At 41.5% G+C, this 27,503-nt stretch overlaps 1 protein-coding gene across 6 annotated transcripts in view; it reads left to right on the top strand.

Moving 5' to 3' along the window:
- Positions 1-18,049, top strand: part of Hcfc2 (host cell factor C2) — a 39,900-nt gene extending 21,851 nt beyond the window's left edge. Inside the window, exons 10-16 of one of the 6 annotated variants that reach the window (XR_013045806.1) lie at positions 1,261-1,435; positions 5,889-5,962; positions 7,696-7,830; positions 9,897-10,082; positions 11,187-11,472; positions 15,625-15,720; positions 16,669-18,049. Coding sequence is in view for 5 of the 6 variants with exons in the window: in XM_076554550.1 (XP_076410665.1) it covers positions 1,261-1,435; positions 5,889-5,962; positions 7,696-7,830; positions 9,897-10,082; positions 11,187-11,472; positions 11,789-11,892 (960 nt within the window). In the remaining variant the exon portion in view is untranslated. Of the gene's footprint in view, positions 1-1,260; positions 1,436-5,888; positions 5,963-7,695; positions 7,831-9,896; positions 10,083-11,186; positions 11,686-11,788; positions 11,893-12,278; positions 13,726-15,624; positions 15,768-16,668 lie in introns of those variants that run through there. The other 5 variants (XM_076554550.1, XM_076554553.1, XM_076554552.1 and 2 more) reach the window with 5 other exon arrangements.
- Positions 18,050-27,503: the final 9,454 nt, after the last annotated feature.

The following is a 27,503-nucleotide window of genomic DNA, read 5'->3' as shown; positions in this document are numbered from 1 at the left end:
TCCTCTCTCCTTCCCTTCCTCTTTCCTCTCCTCTTTCCTGGGCTCCATCTTCTCTACCCCAGCCTCTCAGAGTAGCCAGAATTATATATTCAGACCTCCAGGCTCAGCATTAGGAAGGTTTCTGACCAAATGTTTAATAGTAAATAATATTGATGTGTAGTATGTTGAATCTTTATATGTGAAACTCAATCATAGAGAATAATTCATTTGCTGAAATTTTCCTCTTAGGAGTCATCAGCCCTTTCGGCTATGTGTCTGATTGGTTTTTTAAAAATTGAATAGGGGGGGCTCTTAACAAAATGTTTCAGTGAGTCAAGAACTTACTATGCAAGGCTGCCCACCAGAGTTCAGTCCCCAAGACCCACATAAAAGCATTAGGAAATGGATATCATAGAGTTGTCCTCTGACCACACATGTGTGTCATGGCATGTGTGCACCATTGCACATTATACACACAATCAACTAAACAATTATTAATGCCAGGCAGTGGTGGCGCACACCTTTAATCCCAGCACTTGGGAGGCAGAGGCAGGTGGATCTCTATGAGTTCGAGGGCAGCCTGGTCTCCAAAGAAAATTCCAGGACAGCCAGGGCTACACCAAGAAACCCTGTCTCCAAAAAAAAATTGTTAATAAAAATGCTAAAGCAGTTTTCATGGCCTCTTTACTAAAGTGTGCTACATAAATACTTGAAATACCAGCCACCATTTGAAAAAGCTGAACTAAAAATACAATCTTTGGAACAAGGAGATTAGGTGAAAAAAAATCTTAAAACTACTAGGCTAAAGAATGATTATAAAAATTAGGGATCTTGCCGGGCGGTGGTGGCGCACGCCTTTAATCCCAGCACTCGGGAGGCAGAGGCAGGCGGATCTCTGTGAGTTCGAGGCCAGCCTGGTCTCCAAAGCGAGTTCCAGGAAAGGCGCAAAGCTACACAGAGAAACCCTGTCTCGAAAAACAAAAAACAAAAACAAAAAACAAAAACAAAAAAAATTAGGGATCTAATTTTAAATGTTTTATATTTGAGTAAATTTGAGTTTCGTTGTTTTGGGAATCTTACTTGCTAGCCTAGGCTCCCTAGAGCACTGGAGCTTTCTGCCTGTGTCTCAAATGACCTGGAATTACAAGCGTGCACCACCACTCCCTGCTGGTGAATTCACTTTCCCAAATGTACTTGTAACTTGTTTGACTTGGTTTTACAGTACTGACTTCTGGTTTATTGCACATTACTTCCTATGATGAACTATTTTATTTCTTGTAGGTTAGTGATACAGTAAACAGTGCAAAAACTGAACACACAGCCATGAAGGGAACTGCAGTGAGAAACAAACCAGATTTCAGAGCAACAGAGTCTAATGCTGCTTTACATTCACCTTTGGCGCCTAATGCTTCTAATAATAACAGTTGTGTGACGGATATGCTATGGAAGAATGAAGGTATAAGGTTACATTTTAAATCAAATTAAACCTTTATAGCATTGATAGAGAATCTTAGAGTTACTGAAAAAGTAGATAGTTACACTGTCCTTGGGGAGTGGGGTGGGGTGTGTGTGTGTTCAGGTCTTACTGTGTAGCTTTGGCTGACCTAAAACTAACAGAGCTCCATCTGCCTCTGCCTCCTGAGTGCTGGGATTAAAGGCAAGTACTTATATTACCATGGTTTTAATCATTTTCTTCATAGTGAGCCTCTTGACAGATTCTAAGTGTGAAACTGCAGTCAGGGAAGTTCTTGTTGAATTGACTTTGGTCAGTGTGGTCAGTGTGACTTTCCTTGTGCTTATTTTCTGTCACTTTTTATGTAAGAGATAATTTATTCATCTTGTTCCTCTTTCCAAAAGGCTGAGATCTGTGCTTGATGAATAGTTGTCATTTAGTAAATAGTCGTGTAGCAGGTATCTGAATTAAGGTAATTCAGTTATGGGAACTGTTCATTAATTACTTGCTTTTATAAGATAGCTCATAATTTGGTGGTTTTTTTATTTGAATATTCTGTTGTATTTTGTTTTGATTTTTAGGTTTTTTTATTTTTGTTTTTTAAACAGGATCTTACTCTGTAGCCCATGCTAGTCCAAAACTCACTATTGTAGCCTAGGCTGACCTAAACTTGTGGCAATTCTACTGCCTCAGCCTATAAAGTGTTGAGATTGTAGGCACGATCCACCCTGCCCGGTTATATTTGAATATTCAGTTGCCATTGAGATATATATCAAGTATTGCTTATGATTTCAATATCTGCAATTATTTTATAAATTTTATTTCAGTATATCCTTGGAATAGAAACATAGCTTTTTAATTTTAAGATATTGTGATAGCTGTTCTAAATCTAGTGGTTGTGGGATTCAAATAAAACAGAATAAACATTCTTTTTATTTCCATTTTGAACAGTAGATAAATATACTCCAGAAAGATTATTTGCTGTACTGTTCTGTTGCTATGCTTACACAGAAGGAGCACTTTGTTGAGTTTCCTTCCTTTTCCTTTGCTTGGTCTTCCTTCTCTCTGCTTTTGTTTTGGTTGGTTGGTTTTTTTTGAGGCATGGTTTCTCTGTGTAGCTCTGTAGACCAAGCTGGTCTTGAGCTTACAGAGATCTGCTTGTCTCTGCTTCCCAAGTGCTGGAATTAAAGGTGTGCACCATCACCACCACCCAGCTTTTATTTTATTTTTGTTCTGAAATAGGCTCACTCTGTATCCCAGACTGGCTTAGGACTCACTAGGTATCACAGGCTAGCCTCAGCTCCTAGTGATTCTCCTGCTTCACCCTTCCAGGTTCTGGGATCATAGGTGTGTCCACTACACCCGACAGGGTCACTGGCTTTCTTGATACAAAGGTGTTATTTGTACAGATAAACTTGGTCCTAAACCTCCAATTTAAGATTTCTTATTTGTAACTTCTCTGTCTTGCAAAGAAGTTTATATTGTGAAAACAAACTTGAGCTTGGGATTTCCAAATCCTGAGTAAAGTTGGTACTGAACAAATAGTAAAGCCAAAGGTTGTGGGACGGTGCCTGACACATCCTAAGCACTCCGTGTCAGGGATGGCTGCTCAGTCTAGGTTACACAGAGCTTGACATCCTTTACAGATGGAAGAGCTGCCAGTGTGTATCCCTAAGAGGAAAGGGGTGATAGGATTAGATTGTGTTTTCCTTGAAAGAAACCTCTGACTTTACCGGAGGAAGAGACATTTTAGGAAAGAATTGAAAGACTGGGTAGGGCTTCTTTTAGTACTCTCAGATAGTAGTGCGTAAAGACAAAGCAGTGGGTAAGACAGAATGAAAACTAAACATTGAAGATGCTCTTAAAAAGGTATATTAACTAAACTTGGCAACTGGTTGGTTATGAGAGAAAAAAGCAAGTCAAGCAAGACTTTTTAGATGACCATCAGAATGGACACGGCTCTTCATCAGAATGACAGTGCAGGGACAAGGACACTCCGGAAGAGTGTCCACCTGTGAACCCAGCTAGGTGCAGGAGGAGCACACTGGGCAGTTAGATACATAGTGTGCAGGCTAGGAAGCAGTTCTCACCTAGAAATACAATGTAGGCTTATCTAAAATGTAAGTGCCACAAGAGCGGAGGGAGGCCTTGTGGACATGTTCACTGCTGGATTCCAACAGCCAGTATTGTGCCCAGGCCATACATATGTGCTCAACTAGTGAGTGATTGGTGACTAGTGTTTACAGCCCAAGGTACTTACTCACAAAGAAGGAAGCTCAGTTTAAGAATCCAGATAGAGCCGGGCAGTGGTGGCACATCCCTTGGGAGGCAGAGCCAGGCAGATCTCTGTAAGTTTGAGGCCAGTCTGGTCTACAGAGCGAGATCCAGGACAGGCACCAAAGCTACACAGAGAAACCATGTCTCGGAAAACAAAACAAAACAAAAAAATGCTTGCTGAAGAGAGTGAGAAAGGAGGCCCCTAGCTTAGGAAAACATAAAAATGTTGTTTGTTTGTTTTTGTTTTTTCCCTTATAGTGGGCATTACAGTTTGTGACTCTTTGTATATGTATGTTTATGTATATGTATGTACCAAATGAAGACATTTGTGGGGCATGAACCCTGTCTTCCTTTACCATCAAAGAAATAAACATAATACCCTGTAGGAAGTCTTCAGTATTGTGGGATACATGAATATAACTGTATTTTCCACAATGTGAGAGAAGACAGAAAATGGACAGGATCACAAATACATTTCTAGTTTAGGCAGGAAAAGATAGAACGCTGAAGAAACTCATGTCCCCCCCCTCAAACCAAGTGACAGTCATGTGATCTATATAGTTCAGTAACAAACAGTGTCAGTATTTCAAGTGGAAAAGGGAGCTGAGATATGTTAGATGTCCATGATGGGTCCAGTGCCCTTTTCTAAACATTTTCTACCCCGTGGTTAATCCACATTAGTGCTGTGTACAGTGCTCAAGTTTGTGACTGGAAACTGAAAGTGCCAAGGAGCGCACAAAGAAAGCAGTGACTCAGAAGCCTCCAGGGTCTCTACCTTTCCCTTTAAACCAGGTCCTCGTGCTCAGCACGTGTAGGTGGACTTAGAGTTGCCTGGACCTAGGAGCAGGGATTCCTGAAACTTGGCTCTCCAGTACTGTTTCCAGCACGCAAACTATGTGAGCCCAGCAGGCTGTTAAAACTGAACCATCCAGTTCAAATGAGGCAGGTGCTGAAGATGGGACTTCTCTAGCAGCATTCAGTACCAAATCTAAAGGTTTGGAACATGTTTCACATACTGCATTTGAACCATTTATACTTACAAATCATCAGAGTTACCAGTGTAGATGGGAATTCCACTGTGGAGCAAATCATGAAGCAGTTAAGATAAATATACATGTCTTTTTTTCTTTGATTTTGTTTTTTTGTGAGATAAGATCTCACTATGGGGCTGGAGAGATGGCTCAGTGGTTAAGAACACTGGCTACTCTTCTGGAGGACCCAGGTTTAATTCTCAGCACCCACATGGCAGATCGTAACTGTCTGTAATTCCAGTTCCACCAGTGCACATAAAATAAAGGTTTTTTTTTTTAATCTCACTATGTAGCCCAGCCTGATATCCTACCTTGAGATCCTCCTGCCTCAGCCTTCTGAATGCTGAGATTATAGGGTAGATCTCTGCACCCAACTATATCTCCTATTAACCTCAAAAGTTAGACAAGTTTTTGTTGCCTGTCCCGTTAGTAATTGAACGTTCTGATGCTATGCTGAGCTACATCCCCAATCCCAGTATATTCCTTGTTCCTGTATGTAAAGTATTCAGACCAGCACTCACTGAGATGACGCTTGCCTCCTCCACCCCATCCCTTTGGAAAGGTTGGTCCCGAGGATTGACGGTCCTCCTAGCTTGACGGATGATGACTGACTTTGTCACTTGTTCTCCTGTGCCAGGGGTCAGGTTCACCTTAGCCCTATGAAAGGAACACTGTGACTAGTTGGAGTGACTGTTGATCACTGATATCTCTGGCTGTTTCCCTGTTTTGTGTGTGCACGTGTACGCATGCATGTCCACAGATTGTGCATGTGTGTGCATGAGAAGGCTAGAGACACCCCGGGTGTCTTCCTCAGTCACTCTCCACCCTCTTCTTTGAGATAGGGTCTCCAATTTTTACATGGAGCTTGCTAATTTAACTAAGCTGGCTGAAAGACAAGCCCCAGAGAGCTGTCTTTCTCTGCTTCACCAGTACTGGGATAATAAGATCATGCCCAGTTTTTTTTTACATCGGTTCTGGGATTGAGATAACTCCCCAGCTCCCCAGTTCTTTGGTTCTTTTAATTATGGCAAAATACATAGAATATGGACTATGTTTAATTGTTTGGTGGCATTAAATACCCTGTATATTTATGAACTGTTTTAATATGTCTGAGTGATTAAATACTTAACTGATGGTTTGATTTTCAGTTGATGAAATAGGTGCTCTGCCTGCAACTAAGATCAGCCGTGTAGAGGTACATGCTTCAGCAACGCCCTTTTCTGTAAGTGTATGATCCGGTGGAGATGATGTTCTAGGGGAGTGTGTCTGTTTAAATAAAAACGGTCTCAGGTCTCATGTAGTAAGGAATTGATATAAATTTACAAGTAAGTAGATGAATAGGAAATGTTCATAATATAGTTAGTGAAAAAAGATGGCTACAATAATAATACCTATTTTGTGGTCCCAATTTTGAGGTAAAAATTCATTTAATAGACATATTTCACATTCCCAGTATACCACCTAACAAAGCAGCCACAACTGCTAGGTGACTATCTTTGGGATGTGAGGCCACAAATCATTTTGACATTCTTCTCCAGTTTATGTATATTTAAATGGACATACATATGTGTGCATTAATGTAAATTAATGGTTAAAGGATTTGTTAAGGGACAGAAGTACTTGGGTAACTACATCATAGGAGCACAGCAGAACATTGCTCTAAGAGATTGACATACATGGAGGCTAGCTCAAATATCAGACGGTGCGTTGTTTAATGGGTGGTCATAATGGATCTGCATAGCACCAAACTTAAATGTTTGCAGAGTGCCTCACAGATACATCAGGATTGCCTTAAGTAGATAAATGTAAGGATCATACATACATACATACATACATACATACATACATACATACTGTTTTTAGGGTTTAAAAAAAACGGTCATTTCACTTGATTGCTGTGATTATTATTCCTTTCTTGTTTTTTAGAGTATTTAAGAATTTTCCATAATTCTTTTCTTTTCATTTTTGGAATTTTGATCATGTATCTTCCTTCATCAGTGTTCCCCTTTCCAGAATGTTAAATCTCTGTTTGTAGACTCTTCTCGGGGAGGGATTATTAAATAGAAAGGTTTTCCTTTTGAGTCTGTTTTATGACATATAGTCACAGTTGTGTTTGCTATTTCAGTTGGAGCCAGGTGCTTCATGAAAGTTGTTGAGTTTTTCCATCTTTAGTAAATGAAGATGAGTCCAGAGCTGTCCCTAAGCTTTTAAGACTTCCAGTCAGTTGATTTGTTGTGTGTGCTAGCCTAAATAACAGAAATGTCAGTGATGAGCATGTGCCTCTGCTCTTGTATATTAAGTCAGAAATAAATAACTGATGTGCACATTTGTTTTGAGCTTCTGGAAACAATGTCCCATTTATAAAAAGATGGTTTTGAAAGGTTAGTTCTAGGAGTAAGGATAGCTCACCACCGAAAGTAGCTTAAGTTAGAGAAAGTCTGTTTTTAAAGTAGAGAAAAGAAATACAGACCAGTGTAATCTCTTCTTTTTTCATATAGATTGAAGTCTATTCACATTGCATTTTAGTTTTGAACATTTTTTTTTCTCCTTTTAGTTTTGGAGAAGCCCAGGTATTTCAGATACAAAGATCACTGGATCTCTACTTATTAGTTTTGAATATAGAGACAAGGCCAGTTGGAATGAATTTTGTTCCTGTAGCATTTCTCCAAAGGGATTCTGTTTTCTGGGGGTCTCTGAAATGACAGTGTTCTCTAACAGCTGGTATGTTAACCTGCCGCTGATTTGAAGCATGCTGACCTCAGCCAGGCTCATAGTAGCAAGCTCCTGGCGGAGTCCCTGTTACACCCTGTGTTTAGTTGGTATCGCGTTCACTGTGAGCTAGTAGTGTATGCTGTTTACCAGGTATGTACTTGTTGACCACTGAATGGGATCACACAAGTTTGACATTTCTATATTCAATAAGGTCTTTATAAACTTTCTTTTCTCTGAAATTAGAAAGAGACACCTTCAAATCCAGTGGCCATTTTGAAAACAGAACAACAATGGTGTGATGTGGGAATTTTTAAAAACAATACTGCTTTGGTGAGCCAGTTTTATTTGCTACCAAAAGGAAAACAAAGTATGTCAAAGGTAAACTGTTGGTAAATTTTCTACATTTTGAGGGCCGAGGAGATTATTAGTAGAATGCATGTCTAGCATGTGTATAAGTTTGGCTACAATTCTAACACTTCATAAAGCAAGCAAAATGTACAAAAATTGAATTATGAACCTTGGGAATGAGATTATTTTTGATAACTCTGATTCAGATCATTTGAAGGAATGAAATTGGGATCTTTTCATGGTGTATTATTGAGAGTTCTGTATATGTAATCATCTTACATTCTTTAATGCTGCATTTATAACTGTGACACAAACAGTTCATTTAAAAAAAATTTTGCCAAGCGATGGTGGTGCACACCTTTAACCCTAGGATTCAGAAGGCAAAGGCTGGCAGATCTTTGAGTTCCAGGACAGCCTGGTCTGCAAAGTGAGTTTCAGGACAGCTAGGGCTACATAAAGAAACCTCTCAAAAACAAAAACAAAACAAAACAAAAAACCACACACACACACACACACACACACAAACACAAACACAATGAAAAAACCTGCTTCAAGCTGGGCATGGTGGCACAGGCCTTTAATCCCAGCACTCAGCACTCAGCAGTCAGAGCCGGGCAGATCTCTGTGAGTATGAGGCCAGTCTGGGCTACAGAGTGAGTTTTAGGACAACCAGAGCTACATAGTGAGAGCCTATCTAAAAAAAAAAACCGCTGTACCCAATTATTTCAGATAAAGGGTATCCCATCCAACCTATATAACACACACACATAAAATCATATATATGTATATATATATGATTATATATATACATATATATGTATATATATACACACACACACATAAAATCACTTACCAGTTTAATTTCTCTAGCAAAACTTTTGACATCCTTTCCTCTTTTTCATATTGAATATTTTCTTTTTTTTTGAGCTGAGGATCGAACCCAGGGCCTTGCACTTGTTACGCAAGCACTCTACCACTGAGCTAAATCCCCAACCCTTGAATATTTTCAATTATTTTATTTCATTATTATTATTATTTTGGTTTTTCAAGACGGTTTCTCTGCGTAGCTCTGGGTGTCCTGGAACTTGCTCTGTAGACCAGGCTGGCCTTGAACTCACAGAGATCTGACTTCCTCTGCCTCCAGAGTGCTGGGATTAAAGGTGTGTACCACTACCACCCACCAAATATTTTCAATTCTTGATTTAAAAAAAAAAAAGCCTAGTAAATAAGTACTTTTATGGCTAATGAGGATCCCTGGCTGGAGATGAATCTGTGTCCATATAAGGATACATCCATTGTAAAGACATGTTAGCTACCTAATTTTTCTTAAGGAACAAAGAGCAGAAAATCTGTAGCTAGTAAAATGGAGTTTGAATTTCTAGTTCCAGTATTCCTCAGTTTGAGCAGAGGCAAGTCAGTTGTCTAAACTCTGAGATCTGGTGTCCTTCCTGTGTAGTAGAGATGACCAGGCTTCCAGAAAGTGTGGTGGTCCACTGGCTCTGTCACGGCAGGTGTGGTGACAGGAAGAACACCTGCAAACTGTCTGAAAGGAATAGATGGTAGGGTATTGCCACCCAAGAGCATATCCTCATTAACGTTTATTCAGTGTCCTGCGTAGGATTTATAAAACTACCTACATGTTAGTTACGCCTTCTTTGCCAAGCTTGCTTACCTGTCTCTAAAGGGCATTGCTCCTAGGAAGACCATTATATGACAGCAAGTCTGAGATTCTTCTCCCAATTAAGTTCACGTGGGGATGGGGTATTTCTTTTGTTGATTGTGATGTCACCTCTGGGTTTTTGTTTTTGTTTTTCCTGCCTCTACTGCCTCCCATGTGCAGAATTCCCTTGCCTTTCTCCTTACAGTCAGAGGTTCAGATCAACTCCCCATTGGGTATGAATCTGATTCAGGAAGGGACTTACTGGGTTCTGCACTAGTTTTACTCTTTGTGTGAGAAAGGGAAATACATGATGGACTTGCATCCCTAAAATACAGCTCATTCTTAAACAGTTTTTTGTGTAATAAAAATTGAATAATTATAACTTTGAAATAATAAGTGTACCTTTTTTCTGACTTCAATATATCTTACATTTTAGGTAGGAAATGCAGATGTACCTGACTACAGTTTACTTAAGAAACAGGATCTTGTTCCAGGAACAGTATATAAATTCAGAGTTGCTGCAATCAATGGTTGTGGAATAGGCCCTTTCAGCAAAATCAGTGAATTTAAAACGTGTATCCCTGGTTTTCCTGGAGCTCCTTCCACAGTCCGTATCTCCAAGGTAACCTGTCAGGTCCAGGAAGACTGGTCTGTGATGCAAACGATTGGAAACGCAGGGTTTAGAGATTTTTTTTTCCCCACCAGCCAATCATGGAAATATTTATTTGTCAGCAGTAACATAAACAAAAACATTTTCTCCATTGCTGTTTACTTCTCCATCCTTATCATTTCTGTGTGCCAAAGGGAATTTATAATATTACAGCAAACTATCCAAAACTAGATGATTTATTTTAAAAATACAAATATATCATTTGCAGTTTCAGAGGTGGGCAAGTCCAAGATCAATGTCCTGTGAATCTGGTGCCTGGTGGGAGACCAGCCTCCAGTCCATGGCATTTCCAGTTGTTTCATGGGGGAGAAGCTAAATTTTTGGGTTTCAGAACTTATAGGAAAGGTCATTCTCTATATCATGAACCTGATTTTTATGGACATCACATTAGATTGCCAAGGGTGAAACCCTCTTGGTTCTGTCACTTGTGAAATATCCCTCTGAACACTATTATATTGAGAATGAAGATTCATCTTATACAGAGATTCTTACTGGCACTTGTGAAAGATACCTGAGGGAGGTGGATTAAATGTTTAAAAGTGTGTGCTGGTAGCCATGCATGGTATTTTTAGTACCAAATTACAAGTACAATTACAACATAAAACCACAGGACTGGAAACCAGTTTGTAATTGTCCTGTTTCATCATCCAGAGTTCATTTTGAAGAGTTTTGTCGTCGTCCCCCCGCCCCTCCAGAGCTGAGGACCGAACCCAGGGCCTTGCACTTACTTGCCTTAGGCAAGCGCTCTACCACTGAGCTAAATCCCCAGCCCCATTTTGGAGAGTTTTAAATTCCAGGACATACGAAGTTGGGTTGTATTTTATAACTCTTGCTCTTTGCTGAGGAAGAAAATCCTCTCTGGTGGATACAAAGGGCAGATTGTGGATAGTTAAGCCTCACTTTGTGAAAAGTGTGTGTAAACTGTAGAGCTAATTAAGCTATCCTAATCAGCAGTGAGAGTTCTGATGTCTAGTGCAGTGATAGGAGGAAAGGGTCTGCCTTCTAAAGACATGGTAAGTGATGATAGAGAATCACCTTTTTCTTCCTCTTCTCTAGAATGTCGAAGGGATCCACCTTTCCTGGGAGCCTCCGACTTCACCTTCTGGGAATATTTTGGAATACTCAGCCTACTTGGCTATCCGCACAGCACAGGTGCAGGATAATCCAAGCCAGCTTGTGTTCATGAGGATCTACTGTGGTCTTAAAACCTCATGCATTGTGACTTCTGGGCAGCTTGCAAATGCGCATATTGATTACACATCCAGACCTGCCATTGTATTCAGGATATCAGCAAAGAACGAAAAGGGCTATGGACCAGCCACCCAAGTTCGATGGCTTCAAGGTAACAATAAGAAAGCACCTTTGAGTTGAGTTATTTTTATTCAAGCTGTTGTGATGGTTATTTATTAGTAACTGGTCATGAAGACCTGTTCTCGGAGAGTATTCTCTGACTGTATTTCTAGCATTTATGAATTTGAGTTTGTAAGTTGTTCTTAAAATGTATTTGCTCATTTCTAGATCCAAATAAAAAATAGAAAGAAGCAAAGACTGAAAATTAGTATATGGATTCTTCCTTACCCATATAACCACTTATAAAGAAAAAAATAGCAAAACAAAGACAAAGCTGTCAGGTGTATTGCCCCTTCTCTTTTGTAAAGGCCTCGTAACTCAGTCATCTGCAGCTACTGAGATGAGTCCAGTAACTGGCTGTTGTACACCTTGCTGTGGTGAAAGTGTTCCATGTTGTAAATGCCCTGCCTGAGTATCCTCCTGCCTTGATCCCATGAGCAGTGCTCTTCTAACAACTCTTTCCAATGCATAGGATTTATGATACCTAAACTTACTCCTTTATTTATAGTTATCACAAGCCTAAGAAGTTAAAAAAAAAAAAGACAAGTACAGGACCTCTGTCCTGTTTTTTTTTTTTTTTTTTTTTTTTTGTTTTGTTTTGTTTTCTCCCGAGAATCCTAGCAAAATAGAAAAAGGATAGTGGATAGTCTTGATTGTTACATGACCAATATATCTGAATATATCTTTAGCTAAAGCACTTAATCTATCTGGCCCTTAACTTCTTCACTAGCAGGTGAGAGAGTTAGGGGAGTTTTCATGAAGGTCCCTTTCAGCTCTCGTGTTTTGTATTTTCCTTAGAAGTCGGGCGGGTGTGTCCCTGAACGCTGTCCTTTGTAGCAGTCTTCCTCACTCTAAATGTGCTTTTCCTTGACTTCATCAAAAATCAAAGCGTGTGTCCTCCTCCTGAAGAAAGAAGTAAGCACCTTAACAGGACACAGGTTTTTAAATAGTGTTTTAAACATTTGTAAGATTTTTGTAAATGCTCTAGATGTTTTATTTTTGCATTATTTTTACCTCAAAATTGTATAAGCTTTTGTATACCAGAAATAAAAAGCATTAGACAGCCAGTTCAGGCTCCTTACCACCTTAGAGATGCAGATAATTCCGTGACCATTTGGCTGCAGGTAACTTACTTTACACCTTCTGAAGTCTCTTAGTTTGACCGCCTAGTCAGTTTGGAAATGAGTATGTACAGGCAGTAGCTGCAGAAAAGACATTTCAGGCTGAGAGCTGCTGTGACTCAGGCCTAGCTGCTTCTGCCACACAATCTCAATGCCAGTTTAAGGTGATGAGTAGCAGCACCCTCCAACTTTACGTATGATATGCCCAGTGAAGATGAATCTAATTGTGAAGAATTGATATATATGCCAGTTACTAACTTAAAGTGTATAGAATATTTTAATATATAATTTTTGTAAAGACTGGGATTTTTATACTACAGTATTTGTAATTAATGCATCTCACTAATTAAATTTCTCTTGAAGAAAATATGCAAACTATTAGACACATGAGTGGTTTCTGAACTCTAAAGATAAAAAATAAATGCACTACTCTGGTGTTATTAGAATACCTTTTTGGGTACATGAATCCTTAATCATTAAATGGGTACTTTCCAAGCAGTGTTTACAAGGAGCACCTCTGGTTGGTTATTCCAGCAGCTCCCGTGGGGAGAGCTTCACTCTGCCTTCATTTAGTTTATGTGCTTTGCTTTGGGCAGTGCTTGCTTTTTGCACTAGGAGACTTTGAACTTACCTCATTATTATGTCTGTAATCATTTGTGTAGCTTCCGTGATGTGCTGATAGAGCTAAACATGTCTTAACCAAAGTTACGTGGTATGCAGATTTGCACATACTGAGTGGTAGGCTTTGTTGTATGTGTGTGCTCAGCTTAGAATAGCCAGTTACAGGAAGTGTATGTTTCAAGCCCAGTTACTTTCTTAGAAAACTTCTGGCTTTCAATCTCTATTCTCTGCATCAGTTAACAGTTTACATCTTGAAACATTTATCTTACTGTTTAGGAATAAGTTGATGTATAGCAGACTAGAATGTTGGTTTTGTGTGTGTACTTTTTTTTTTGTCTATTTAGTATGTGATTTAGTTTATTTTGCTTAAAGGCATCTTCTATTCTAGACCAGGAGACAGATATGAGCCCATGGTTCTAACATATGATTTGCTTCTTTGACAAAAGGGTAGCCTTTCTTTATCAAGTGATTTGTTAAAATAATAAATCTTTTTACCTTGCAAATTGCCCAAATTGTATTTTTTCTTCATTGGCCTACTTCCGTAAGCATAAGTCATTTTTCTGTTTCTGTTATGGAACTGGTGGCTGAGAGATCCTTTAGCAGGTGAGTGTGGCTTTGGTGTTAGCAGTTCAGGCGGTGTTAGAACTGCTCCAGTAGAAGGACTCGTCCTGCCAACATGGCCTGCACACCGTGAAGCTGTGATCCATGTCATGCAGACATTGTTTTCTTTTTCCGCTGTCTTCCACATCCTTGTTTTGTGTGTGTGTATGCTGGAGATTGAACTCAGGGCCTGGGCAACTAGGCCAGGGCTCTAACACCAAGCTCACCACCCCTAGGCAGATATCTCTTACTACGAGGATTTACATTAGGTTGAATTTCTTTCTTTCCTCTCCAGTTGTGTAATGATCTTTGTGTCATGAGCCTCTGTCCTGTGTTCTGAACTTTGTTTACATAAGAAGTAAAATATTATTGATATTGCATGCTCTTAGAATTATGTTTTTTAAGATACTGTATTGGCTTTATTTTAGTTTAGCGATTATTTTGGCAATTTAACTAGAAATAAGTTACATATAAACTCAATCTGTATTTAAAGATTAAAATAATCAGATTGCATGTATGAGGCATCTTTGCCCCATAACCCAGTACATGTATAATCATGTATAGAGAAGTGATATTGTTGATCGATTCTTTCAGACTTGTAGACTAGCAAAAATCAGTTCTGCTTAGAGAGTGTCTGCTGTAACTAAAGGGCTTTTATTTTAAAATGGTAGTGCTTACAACATAAAGACCATTTGTTACATTCTGTCTGGAGTGATTAGTATTTAGAGCTCCTGTAGGCATCTGCTCCTAATAGAGAAACTGCAAATGGGCTTGGCCTTTGGCCATTTGAAGTGTAACTGTTGTTTCCTAAGACTGATTGTAGGCAGTTCTATGTATTGTGTACCAATGATATCTAAAATAAAAGCCCCTTTTTGCTATAAACAATGACAGGTGTCATTATTGACTTTGAGTGATTCCATCAGAGAGTAGCGGTGGCAGAGCCATCTGTGGGAGGCTGCTGTGTCTGTTGCTGACTTAAGATGGACTGACTGTCTAGAAACTGAAGTTAGGTTGTGGTCAGGAGTCATTTTCTCCAAGATTTGACACTGTGTTACAGTTGTGCTGATCTGTGTGCAAGGAAAACAGACAGATGGCTCCGAGAAACAGTCTAGACTTGTTTTCTCCTTCTGGAGTCGAGTTGACTTTTTGGAGCTTGCTTTCTCTCTGTGTCTCTCTCCTTTGTTTCTCCCCTCTCCCTCCTCTCTCCCTCCCTCTCTCTCTCCTTTCTCTCTCTCCCCCTCCCTCCTCTTCCCCTCCCTCCTCTCCCCCTCCCTCCTCTCTTCCCTCTCTGTCTCTTTCTCCCTGTCTCTCTCCCTTCTTCCATCCCCCTCTCTCTTTCTCTCCTCTGTCTGTCTGTCTCTTTCCTCTCTCCCTTCTTCCCTCCCTCTCTGTCTCTGTCTCTCTCTGTGTCTGTCTGTCTCTCTCTGTGTCTCTGTCTGTCTCTGTCTCTGTCTGTTTGTCTGTCTGTCTCTGTCTCTGTCTGTCTCCCACTTTGGTTCACAGCAGCCATGTTCTGCCCTGCTACTCTGTCCCCATGGCTCTAACAAAACCAGGTACAATGTTGCATTTCCCAGATCTAGGAGGCGCTCTCCTCACACTCATCTTGTTGCGTGAGCACCCCTTGGAATTTGTACAGTTGCCCATGTCTGTGGTGGCACATCTGTCTTTTTTCCCACACTTTGTATGGACTTGACCAGCCTGGGCACACCTTCACCGACCTCCTCCACCTTCAGCGAGTTCTAGCTGCTGCATCAAGGCTCCTCTCCTCACGGTCTCACGGATGCTGTCCCCTTACTTCGTAGCACTGTCCCTTTCTGGTCTCTGACTGGGTGTTTGCACAGAGATGGTCTCGTGCTCTTCCCTCCTGGGCCCTTCATGGCACCTGAATATCTGAACAGGTGAGTGAAAAAATGGCCACCCTTTTCTTCTTCCATTCCCGACCTCAGATCACAGTCAGCGGGGTGGTTGTTAAGGAGAGTGGTTTTAGTGTGTGTATCATGCTGGGGAGATAGATGCTGGCGCTTTGTCTTGCCTCGCCCACCCTGCCCTCAGTTCCTAACTCAGAAAATTGTGAGATGAGGTGTAGGAGGGAGGTGCTGGGTCGCAAAGAGGAGGGAGGGCCTGATCTGAAGTTGTGTTAGAGTTTAAGGAGATGGGTGGGCACAGAGACACTAGGAGATCAAAATGACCTAAAATCTGTCAGAAGTTAGTCTCTGGTCTTTGTAGTTGTCGTGCGTGTGCATGTGTGCGTGTGTTTGTTTTGAGACAGGGTCTCACTGTGTAGCCCTGGCTGTCCTAGAACTCACCATGAAGACCAGGATGGCCTTGAACTCACAGAGATCTGCCTGCCTCTGCTTCCTGAGTGCTGGGATTAAAGGTGTGCGCCAGCATGTGGAGCAGAAATAGTCTCTCTGACACTAGAAAGCAGTGTATCCGTTTGAGCCTAGGAAACTGCTGGAACTGACAGCTAGACAATTTAGAACTGAACTCCTGCCGCTCCCCGGGGCAGGCCACTGTACGCTTCTTGGGCAAGAGCCTGTTTAGTTTCATTCTGTAACCTAGGCTGACTTTGAACTCCTGGCAGTCCTCTGCCTCACCTCACAAGGGCAGGATTGCAGCCTGAGTCACCGCACTTCATTTTAGATTCTTACTCACAGGGACAGACACAAGATGCCCTTGGCCTTCCTCCCTTCAGGTCTAGTTAGTTATAAGTCCCTGTAACTACAATGTATTATTCTGATCGTGTATGGAAAGACTAACCATAACATTCTGGGAGAAACAAAAACAGATTCTTTAAGCTGAGTGAAAGCTGCAAAATCTCAGGATGGTTGGCCTCCTGCTTCCAGATGGCTCTCCGTCTTCCTATCCGTGTGCTGCTTCTGTCCGCTGCAGAACTAAGATTGAGAAGAAAGAAAGAAAAAGAAAGTGTCTGCTTGGGTGGTCTCCTGATCCAACAGGTCCGTCTAGTAAAATAAAGCCGAACGGGTGCTGGGCGGAGTCTGGAAGCTCCCAGTGTCTGGTGCACGGACTGCAGTTGCCCTCCTTGTCCGACAGTTCCAGTCACACGTGGATTCTGGGCCGCACAGCTGGCTGTGTGTGCATGTGTGCTGTTGACGGAGAGGCACAGCAGCTCCTGTAACTTGCTGTGAGTTGACGGTGTGAGCAGGAGAGCGGAGTCCTTGGCTCATTTGCTGCCTCAACTAGTCTGCCCTTTCCCACTCCATAACTAAGAAGATAAAAACTTCAGCGGCCAATGGGTTAAATATTTCAAGAGCACTTTTGCTTTTCAGAATTTCTGAATTGAAGACCAGATTTTTCAGTGAATTCCCTGGACAAGGAGAAACTGTCTCTTAACTGCTGCAAGTCCATAAAATCCCAGGCACAGACAGGGTGATGTTGGCAGTGTCTAGAAACGGTTGACATTTTTGCATACCCAGAAGGAAACTGTCCTTGATGAAGATAGAGAGGCAGTGGAGAATGTTGTTGTATGTTGCCCAGGTTTTGGAAATACTTAGCACACAATTGCACAGTTAGGAGAATGTGCCTAGGCAACAGCATTCAGTAAGGAAGTGTTGTATGCTTTACATTGCCAATTAGTTCCTCATCAGAACCCCAGGCTAGCTCAGACTTTATGCAGTTCGGGCTGGCCTTGAACTTGCTTTATAGCAATAAGTATCTACAGTGAGCAAAGTACTCACACAGAGAGGTGGCAGCGGCGGTGGCTGTGAGCTGATATGGAAGGGCAGGGCCGTGGTACTGCGAGCTCATTGGTTCTTGACCAGCTGGAGTGAGCAGTCGTGCACACTGGGTTGTTTGTATGCCATGGACTTGCCCGTTACCGTTGGCTGCCTCTCATTTGGACAACAGCGACTGACGTGGCGATGTCATCTTGTTTGAAGTATTGTGTAACCTCACATCTTGTTTAAAAATATTTGCTGTGAAACAGTGTGTGCCAGCCATAACCTGTCTGAATGGGTAAAAAGGTAAAATGATAGGACTTTTACCAAGCTTTGCTTAAGAAGCGGAACTTCCTAACTGCTTACAAACTCCTTCTGTCCCATCTCTCCTCCCTTCAATCACACCATACAGTGTAAGTGCTCTGGATTTGTTTTTAGTAATTATTTCCATGGTTTTTATTTGTAGCTCTATCATACATGTGTATGTTCTTAATAAAATGTTTAGATGTACCTTGTTTTGAACTTGTTTGTAAAAGTAATCATGATGTATGTATTCTCCTGTGACATTTTGTGGTATTTTCTGAATTTGCATACATGTTTATGCATGTGATTGTATTTCATGTCTTCCTGCTATATAATATTCCATTGTATTACTATTCTACAATTTTATCTGGTCTTCTGTTCACCAGGATCTGGGTTATTATTTCAGTTTTTGCTCTTGAAGACAGTGCTGCTGTGGCCATTCTGCCCGATTCTGTTGCAAACTGTGTTCCTTGCCTGTAGTCAGTGCTGAGAACAGTGACAGAGGACAGACAGTGGGTGTTGAGGATGTGTAGCTTCCTGCACCCTCTCCTTGTGTGTGCGAGAGTTGCTGTAGGACAGTTGGTTTTGGAGCCCTGCACTGCAGTTGACGAACCATTCCTTAAAGAAGGTCTTTGAGGACAACTGTTTTCATGACCACCCCGAGACATTCGTCCTTTTCCTGCTTTCCCCAAGCTTACATATTGTCCTGCTGTGTAGTATTACAGCTGATATCTAATCGAGCATACACGTGCATGTTTTATGTCTTTAAAAGTCTCCACTTTGGTTTCTTATGTGGTAAGTACTAATAGGCGCACCCTGCATGTGCTGTAGCTCTGAATGCCTCAATTTTAAGAATGAAAGAGATTCGGAAACGATAGGTTGAATATCGCAGCTTGTAGGAGGAGTCCACTGTAATGCTGAGCTGGGCTCTGAAGTGCTCTCACTGGCAGCGCAGCTGGAGTTCCTGGACCACACCTTGGCAACACCTGTTCTTGGCTGTCTAGTATCTGCCAGTTGGAGGTCTAATATACAGCGTCTCATTCCCCTGATGACTGTGGAATAGTTTTTCCATGTATGGTCCTCTTCTGTGAAGAGGTGGTTAGTGTCTTTTGCCCATGTTTGATAAGTTGTCTTTCATTGATGCATATGGTCTCTGTGTGCCCTTTGCATATGGTACACACACATTTCCTATCAGATTTGTGCATTGTATTCTGTAGTTGTGTTGAATGTGCTAATCAACTTGGAGAAAACTTGATCTTTTCCATGTGTTTTCCCAGTCAGAAGCATTTATATGTCTCTCCATTGATTATGTTTTCTTATTGTTTGTTTCTAGACAGAGTTTCTCTGTGTAATAGCTCTGGCTATCCTGGAACTCACTCTGTAGACCAGGTTGGCCTTGAACTCACAGAGATCCTCCTGCTTCTGCCTCCTGAGTGCTGGGATTAAAGGCGTACGCCACTACCACTCCCTGACTTGCATGTCTTCAAATGTCTTTCTTTAATGTCTTCCAATAAACACAGTTTTCCCTATGAAAGCCTCATGTCTTATGTTAGATTTCTCTGTAGGAACTTTATATGTGTGTGTTTTGTTTTGTTTGTTTGATTTTCTCTGTGTATCCCCGGCTGCCCTGGAACTTGCTCTGTAGTCCAGGCTGGCCTCAAATTCACCGGGCACTTTTTAATTTTCATCTGCCCATTATGGATGTTTTGTTTCCTATCCTATTTTACTACAGTGATAGGTGGAATGATGTGGGGTCTGAGAGTTCAGAACAACCCAGCAGGCACCAGAGTCCACACAAAGCAGGGTCTTTAGTGAACTGGGCAGGGACTTGGGAGTATAGACTTGGGAGCTGACTGCCTCCCTGAACATTCATTTCAGCAAGTATTTAAGCAGAGAAAAAAAAACCCTCTGTGCCAAATTACGGTTGTATTTTCCACCAGTTGGGATTCAGAGTAGGAACTTTTCCTAGGGACATTGCTCTTTGGTACTGCCTTGTTCCCATTGGTTGGCTCACTCAAGTGTGGTGGGCGGGTTGTCCACCACTCATGTCTCAGCTTGCCAGCCGGGATGTCAGTAATGTCGGTTACCCAGGGAGGTCTGGGGAACTTAAACTTCATTTGGCCCTTATTCAAAGTAGAAATTCTATCCAAAATGGCTTCAGTTTGGTCCCTTCCTACAGACCCACAGCACATGTTGAAAAGTACAGATGGTGAGCGTGTGCCATCTCAAAGAAAATCATCTATTTATGGTTGGGTGACGTGTGCACGTGACCATCAGGTATGTATTCATGCCCGTGAGGCAGCCAGAGTGAACTACAGGAGTCTTCCCCTGTTGTCCTCTGCCTCTGCCTTGGGCAGGAACTGAACTCTCACTGAGCTGTCTCCACCTCCAGTGCTGGGTTAAGGCGTTTGAATGCTTCACTGTCGGAAGTGTGCTCTCACTCACCTGTCCTGGTTGAGGAAGTCCTCTCCACTGTAGATGCTGGTACTTGGCTGTGAATAGTTGAGATTCACTGCTCTCTGCATGTGTACATCCATGACTGTTCTTTCTAAAACACTAAACTAACCTTTCATTCTTAGTATGTGTGTTTTAATACGTTGATGACTCATTTGCCATTTTTCTTTTTTAAAACAGGGTCAACCACACTTCAGTGGAAGGCTTTACATCCAAGAGTATATGGCCAGCACAAACCATACTTAGTGTGTTTTTTTATTTTTTGTTTTTTTAAAGATTTATTTATTTATTATGTATACAGTGTTGTTTGTGTGTATCCCTGCAGGCCAGAAGAGGGAGCCATATCTCATTACAGATGGTTGTGAGCCCCCATGTGGGTGCTGGGAATTGAACTCAGGACCTCTGGAAGAATAGCTAGTGCTCTTAACCCCTGAGCCATCTCTCCAGCCTTGTTTTGTTTTGTTTTTTTAAATTATATATGTAGCATGTATGACTGCAGGCCAGAAGAGGGCATGAGATCTCATTACAGATGGCTGTGAGCCACCATGTGGTTACTGAGAATTGAACTCAGGACCTTTGGAAGAGCAGTCAATACTCTTAACCTCTGAGCCATCTCTCCAGCCCCTTGTTTGTTTTTTTAAAGGCAACAAAGTTGGGTGGGTATGAAGAGGAGGTAAATTTGGGAAAGGCTAGTGAAATGATAAAAATGGAAGCTGGGCATGTTTTAATCCCAGCACTAGGATACAAGAGGCAGGCAGGTCTCTGAGTTTGGGGCCAGCATGGTCTACATAGTGAATTCCATGACATCCAGGGCCACATAGGGAGACCCTGTCTCCGAAGAGAAAAACAATAACAAACAAACAAAAAAACCAAACCAAACAAACCCTAAAACCAAAACTGAAAATACGTTGTACATGATTCTCAAAGAATTTATAAAAACTAAAGGGGGAAATAGTCTCTTCTCCCTGTTTTTTTTAAGTGTGTTTTCAAAGCCAGTTGAGCACATACATTTTGGTCTGTGCCTGGATTTGGTGTTACTGGTCCACTGGTCTGTCTGCCCTTGTGCTGTGGCACACTGTCCTCACCATAACAGTTCATGATAGGAACGTCTGGAACCAGCCCTCAGTTTTTTCAGAGATTAACCGCCATCTGAGTTTAGAATTCTCCGATCCTGGTGTCATTATGGGCCCCACAGTTGTGCCCTTGCATTTTCTTTTTGATACAGTGTAACCCTGGCTAGCTGGAACTCAAAGAAATCCACCTGCCTCTGCCTCCTTAAGTGCTGCCTTTTACCACCTGGAGACCAAGAAAGTTTTAAAAATTGAATGATTTAGCCTGTTTATGTTGTGATTATAGGCTGATTTATTTCTAAGTCTTAAACATAAATTGTCTTTTTAGTTTAATTCTAGTCTTAGGCATGTGGAGGTCATGTCTTTCTCCATATGGACTAGGGCATGTCCCGCCCAAGGCCTTGAGTGAGGTCTGCAGCAGGCAAAAGTTGGACTCCAGGACACATAACTCACCAAGGGACCTCCAAGTCATGCCTCCATACCTAGTACTTCCTCTAAGTGGACCTACCATGCTGCAGGAAGCCCTCAGGCATGGCCCAGATCAACTCCCAGAACTCAGGAGTGGCACCTCACAAGTCAGCCCTGGGTCACCAGACTGTCCCACTACCAGAGTAGTGGTTGCCTGTCTTAGAATGGGTGGCACCTTACAAGTCAGCCCTGGGTCACCAGACTGTCCCACTACCAGAGTAGTGGTTGCCTGTCTTAGAATGAAGATACAGGGTTCTCAAGAGGAGTCTGTGGCTAGAGACAAGAGCAGCCAGCCCATTGCTTCCGTGGGCACGAGATCACCCTAGTCATGCCTCGGTGCGGCCTTTCTGGGACACCAGGCATTGGTCCATGTGTCAGAACTCTGGAGACGAAGTGGAGTGAACAATGGCCTTGTCTCCTAGAGGGTTGTTTTTTTTAATTTTCAAAAATTTTATTTTTTCTTACAAGTTCTAGTTGGTTTACAAATCTTTTCTGCAATCTTTTGTACCTTTTATATGTTTGTTTCTTTAAACATCATTTTTCCCTGTTCATATTCTTTGTGATGATCTTGTTTATCTAAAGGATTTTGTCTTTTATTCATTGTGCCATTTGTCTTGAGTATCTGGTATCTAAGGATGATTTGAGTCAGACTGGAGTTGAAAATCCCTAAGAGAATCTATTTGCTTTTCCAAACATCCAAAGGCTGTTAGCCTGAGACTCCTTCAAATTATTAGCTTGACGGTTTATCATTTTGAATAATAAACTGAGGAATGGCCTATTATGAATGTTTTGAGAGTGGCAATTTATGCCTCTCCATCCAGCACCAAAATTAAGGGGTGTTTTTAGCCTGCTCACATTCCTACAGTGGTTGTCTTCAGACTTCAGCCTGTCTGCCTTATGTCCAGCCTGGCTACTGTTTCCAAGTCTGCAGGGCTTAACACCTCTGGGGATAGAGACACAAACTTCAGTGTTGACTTACCAAAGTTTTTCCATTTCCACTTCATTTCTGAAAACCTGCCTTTATGTCAGATACATTTTTAAAGGAATTTTTTAACAATACAGCTTATGCACATGTATTATTGCATGAATGCCATAGTTCTAGTGTGGAGGTCAAGACAGCTTGTACATGGAGTTCTCAACTTTCATCTGGTGGGTCCCAGGGATCGAACTCAGGTACACTGCTTTAGTAGCAAGTGCCTTAACCCATTGAGGAGGCACTCCATCAACTCTAAAAGACTTTTGTATCACCTTATATTATTTTACCTTCCTTTGTTATTCGGTGTTTGGAGTTCTTAAAGAGAAGCTTTATTGTCTAGGCTGCTTCCCAAATGAAGTCTGAAGCTGTAACTTACTGTTGATACAAGTAGAAAAACACATACTTGTAGGTTTGTTTGGCTTTTTGAGACAGTTCTCTCTCATGTAGTCTGAGCTGGCCCCAACTTGGTATACAGCCAAAGGTGACCTTGGATTCTTGATCTTTCTACCTCTACCTGCCAAGTGCAGGGAGGGATTACAGGCCTGTAACATGATTGATACCCAGCACTATAGGGCATTTGTAGTCTTTATGGAAGTCTGGGAAACACTGATCTGTAAGCTAGCACTTGCAGTTTGGGGGAATCCTACTTAGAGTAGGTGAGAAAATGCAACAAAAGGATCTCTCACTGGCCAGGGGTCCTGTCCTCACCTCCCCCGTACTGGAATTGCAGGCATGTACTGCCTTTCCAGTTTACAGGACTCCTGTGAACTGAACTCCGCCTCATGCATGAGGGGCAAGCATGGAACCACTGAACGAACCATCTCCCCAGCCCCAAGGAAACATTTTCCAAGTTACTTTTGCAGAGGAGGAAGCAGGACTGGCATTCCATAAATGGCCCAGATACCCCCTTGCATGCTATCCTTTGTTGATTGCTTTGTTTTCCAAAGTGTTTTTGTGTTTTAAATTGGGGAGAGGGGATGTGTTTGAGTGCGGGTGCTGGTGGGGAACGCAGTTGTCAGATCCCCTGGATCTGGAATTACAGGTAGTTGTGAGCATGCCGGGAGCCACATTTGAGCCGTCTGCAAGAATATGAAGTATTCCTAATCACGGAGTCCTCTCTCCAGCCCCTCATGTTTTTGTTCTGAGCAAGCATCTTACTGTTGCCAAGCTGTCCTTTGCTTCAGCTTCACAAGTGTTGGGCCCTTTGGCAGTGTGCCACTTGGTTTCTCATATGTGAATGAGCTTCCTTGACATGTAGGTACTGCTTCGGCCTTGTCCTTGCCTAGAAACTCGTTTTGTTACATTTATTTGTATGTGCATGTGCGTGTGTGACTGTCTGCATGTGAGTGGAGTCAAGGCAACCCTCCAGAAATCTGCCCTCTTCCCTCATCCCTTGGGTCATGGATTTAACTCAGTCTCCAGCCTTGGGGGCAAGCACCTGTACCTGCTGAGTCAGTCATCTTACTGGCCCCAATTTACTTGTTTCAACTGACTGTTCAGTATTCAAGATTCAGAACTACCTTTCATTCATAGACTAAGTACAGAAAGTAAGGCAAAAAACCAAGACAAAAACTTGCTACTGCCATGAATTATATAAACACATAAAAGGGGCAAAGAGATCGTGCCATCCATTGTAGATCAAGGAGTCAATGCTAATGCATGACGTGCCCTGAGTTTCTATGAACAGTTCATCCAGTGTGCAGTGCTGAAGGGAGCCATCTGAACAAGTCAGAAGCCAGAGCCATACTTTAGGCAAGTCTTTGTCTTCACAGGCAGTGGCCAGAAGCCAGAGAAATAACACATTCCAGTGTCATCTGCAGTTGTGACTCTAATTAGACTCTCACAGACCCTAAACTGGGACGACTTGGAGGTTGGGGCTAGCCTTGAACTCTGTTGATCTTGATGCCACCACACCATCCAGAAACTCTGAAAGAACTAAGGTTTTGCCTAACTTCACGGGAGTGACTGAAGGTATATTTTATATAAAGTAATAGTCCCTTGCTGATAAAACTCCTCACAACTTACAAGAGAACTATATATACTTACATCTTGCAAAAGATAGAATTGTGCATTTTCAAAAATTACACATCGTGTGTGCGCGTGCACCGGAAAGACAGAGACAGAGAGCGAAAAGAGCACATAGTGCCACAGCCCGTGTTCTAAGGTCAGAAGACATCCTGTGGGAGTTTCTTCTTCCCTGTGTGGGTCCCAGGGATTGAACTCGGGTCAGTCTTGGCAGCAAATGTCCTGCCAGCCTTTGGTTTCTTTTGTCTGTCTCACTGCTTAACTATAGAAATTTGAGATAGAACCTCATGAGTATTTATAATTAGAATATTAAAGGTAATTGAATTTCTCTAGCTCACCAAGGCAGTAAGGCATGTTTTCAAGAAAGGAGAATAATGTATACGTATTACATGGGAGGAGAGAGATAAATAAGCTTCTGTACCTGCTGTGGGACGTCTTTCTGTATGCTGTATGTGTGGCTCCCACTGGATCATAAATAAAGCTGTTTTGGCCTATGCAAGAAAGCTTACAGCCAGGTGGGAAATCCAAGCAGAGATAAAGAAGGGCAGAGTCCAGAGAGATGCCAACCTGCCACTGAAGGAGCAACAAGATGCCAGCCAGCAGACTGGTAATGCCATGGCCACGTGGCAGCGTATAGATTAACAGGGATGGGTTAATTTAAGATGAAAGAGCTAGCCAGAAGCTGAAACCATAGGTCATACAGTTTGTAATTAACATAAGCCTCTGAGTGATTATAAGGGGCCGAGAGCTTGGGTGGGACTGAGGAACTTCCCTCTACATTTGGTGCCCAGCGTGGAGCATTGATCCACATAGACCTAAGAAAGCTTAAAGATTCTGAGCGCACAGAATGGAGCCACACTGGGCTTCCTAGTCTCAGTCTCATGCCAGCAGCAGCACAGAGACTCGTCTCCCGCAGTCACACACCCCCTACCCTCCCCATGTTTTTTTTTTTTTTAAAGGAAACAATATTATAATGGAAGGAGTTTGGTCTCTGTTTGATAACACACTCGACAGCCTGAAAAATGGAACAATTAAATGAGAGGATAATTAACTTAGATGGGATTGACGTAATGTCAATTATAAACATTATCGGTTTGATCATTCTTATTTTATCCCTAAAAAAGTTGGTTTATATGAGTGCTAAGTTGGTTGATATGAGTGCCAAGACAGAAGTCTTAGAAAAGCTTATTAATACAGATCATAGAGATATTCACACCCAGACAGAGGAATTTAAGGGAGAAACAATTTCAGCATTTCATTATAAGGTTACAGAGGAACAACCCAAGGCTTTCAAACAGTCAACCTTAATTTATCCAGTATCCTTACAGGAACTGCCAAATGATAGATATCCCCAAGGCTGTGTAAGAGCTGACGGGACTCCTATGCAAATGTTAGATTTAAGGAAATTCAAAGAATCGATAGTCTCATATGATATGCACTCACCTTTTGTGAAAAAGATGTTAAACTCATGGTCAACTTGCAATAGAATTATTCCTCAAGACTGGAGAGATTTGGTTACAGCAGTCTAAGAGGTTGGTCCCCAATTATAATGGAGGCTCTAGTGGAAGGATGAGACTAAGACCATTGAACAACAAAAAAAATAGGGCTAAAGGTATGGAAATCTCCTAAGACCAACTTCTTGGAGAGGGCAATTATGCTGATATACAAAGACAATCTTTATATGATGACCCTACTCTATGCTGCACAGTAGCCTTGAATGATTGGGACAGAATTGAAGAAGTAGGAAAAAAAATTGAATACTAAAGTTATACAGGGCCCAGAAGAAACCTTCACTGATTTCTTACAATGACATCCACATTCACAAGAGGTGGGGTGGGTAGTTTTTGTTTTGAGAGCTGAGGACCAAATCCAGGGCCTTGGGCTTGGGCAAGCGCTCTACCACTGAGCTAAATCCGCAACCCCAACGGGTAGGTGGTTTTTAGTCATTCAGCAAGTTATGGATATTTGTGTAGTGGTATTTGCTCTGCCTGTAACCTTGGGCTGTCTGGCAATGCATCCTGTTGTACATGACCTCTGATAAAGAGTTGGAGAAGGGTCACATGCCCCTTCTCCCTGCTCCTACCTGCAAGGTGGATTTGCTCTCAGTCAGATCAGGGTCTACTCCATTCTGTAATTGTGAGTGTATTTCCTCAATTTATATCTTAATAAATTCTGCCACCCATTTAATAGACTCACATGGATTGATCATAATATATTTGTCATTATTTTGGTGGTTTATTACAAGTTGTTATTGGTAATAGGAAAAAAGCTAAACAAAGGAGTTCTTGTTTAAAAAAAATATAGGTATGATAAGATAAAAGGTAGATTATTGAATCTACTCTGAAAAAAGATACAGATATAATAGGATATCATAAGAGATAGATAGGATAGGATAAAAGGGTAATTAAATCTACTCTGAAAAGAAAAGAATATGGATATGATAAAAAGGGAGATTATTACTTTTAAAAAGCAACTACTAGTTTTAAATATTTTACATTGGATTGGATATTTTGGATACAAATTGTATATATTGATACAAAGTTGAGATAATTTTGTTGGAACACAGTGTACATGTATTTCTACTCTTGTTCAAGGTATTGTATCTATACAGCTTGTTTAACAATGTAATGCAAATTGCTAGTCTTTGAAAGTTATTATTACCAACCAATGAGGGTATAAAGAAATGCAAGTTAATAGTTGACTATTAA

This window comes from Peromyscus maniculatus, chromosome 18, assembly GCF_049852395.1.
Source record: "Peromyscus maniculatus bairdii isolate BWxNUB_F1_BW_parent chromosome 18, HU_Pman_BW_mat_3.1, whole genome shotgun sequence".
Classification (NCBI taxonomy): domain Eukaryota; kingdom Metazoa; phylum Chordata; class Mammalia; order Rodentia; family Cricetidae; genus Peromyscus; species Peromyscus maniculatus.
This window is presented reverse-complemented; position numbering and strand designations above follow the sequence as displayed.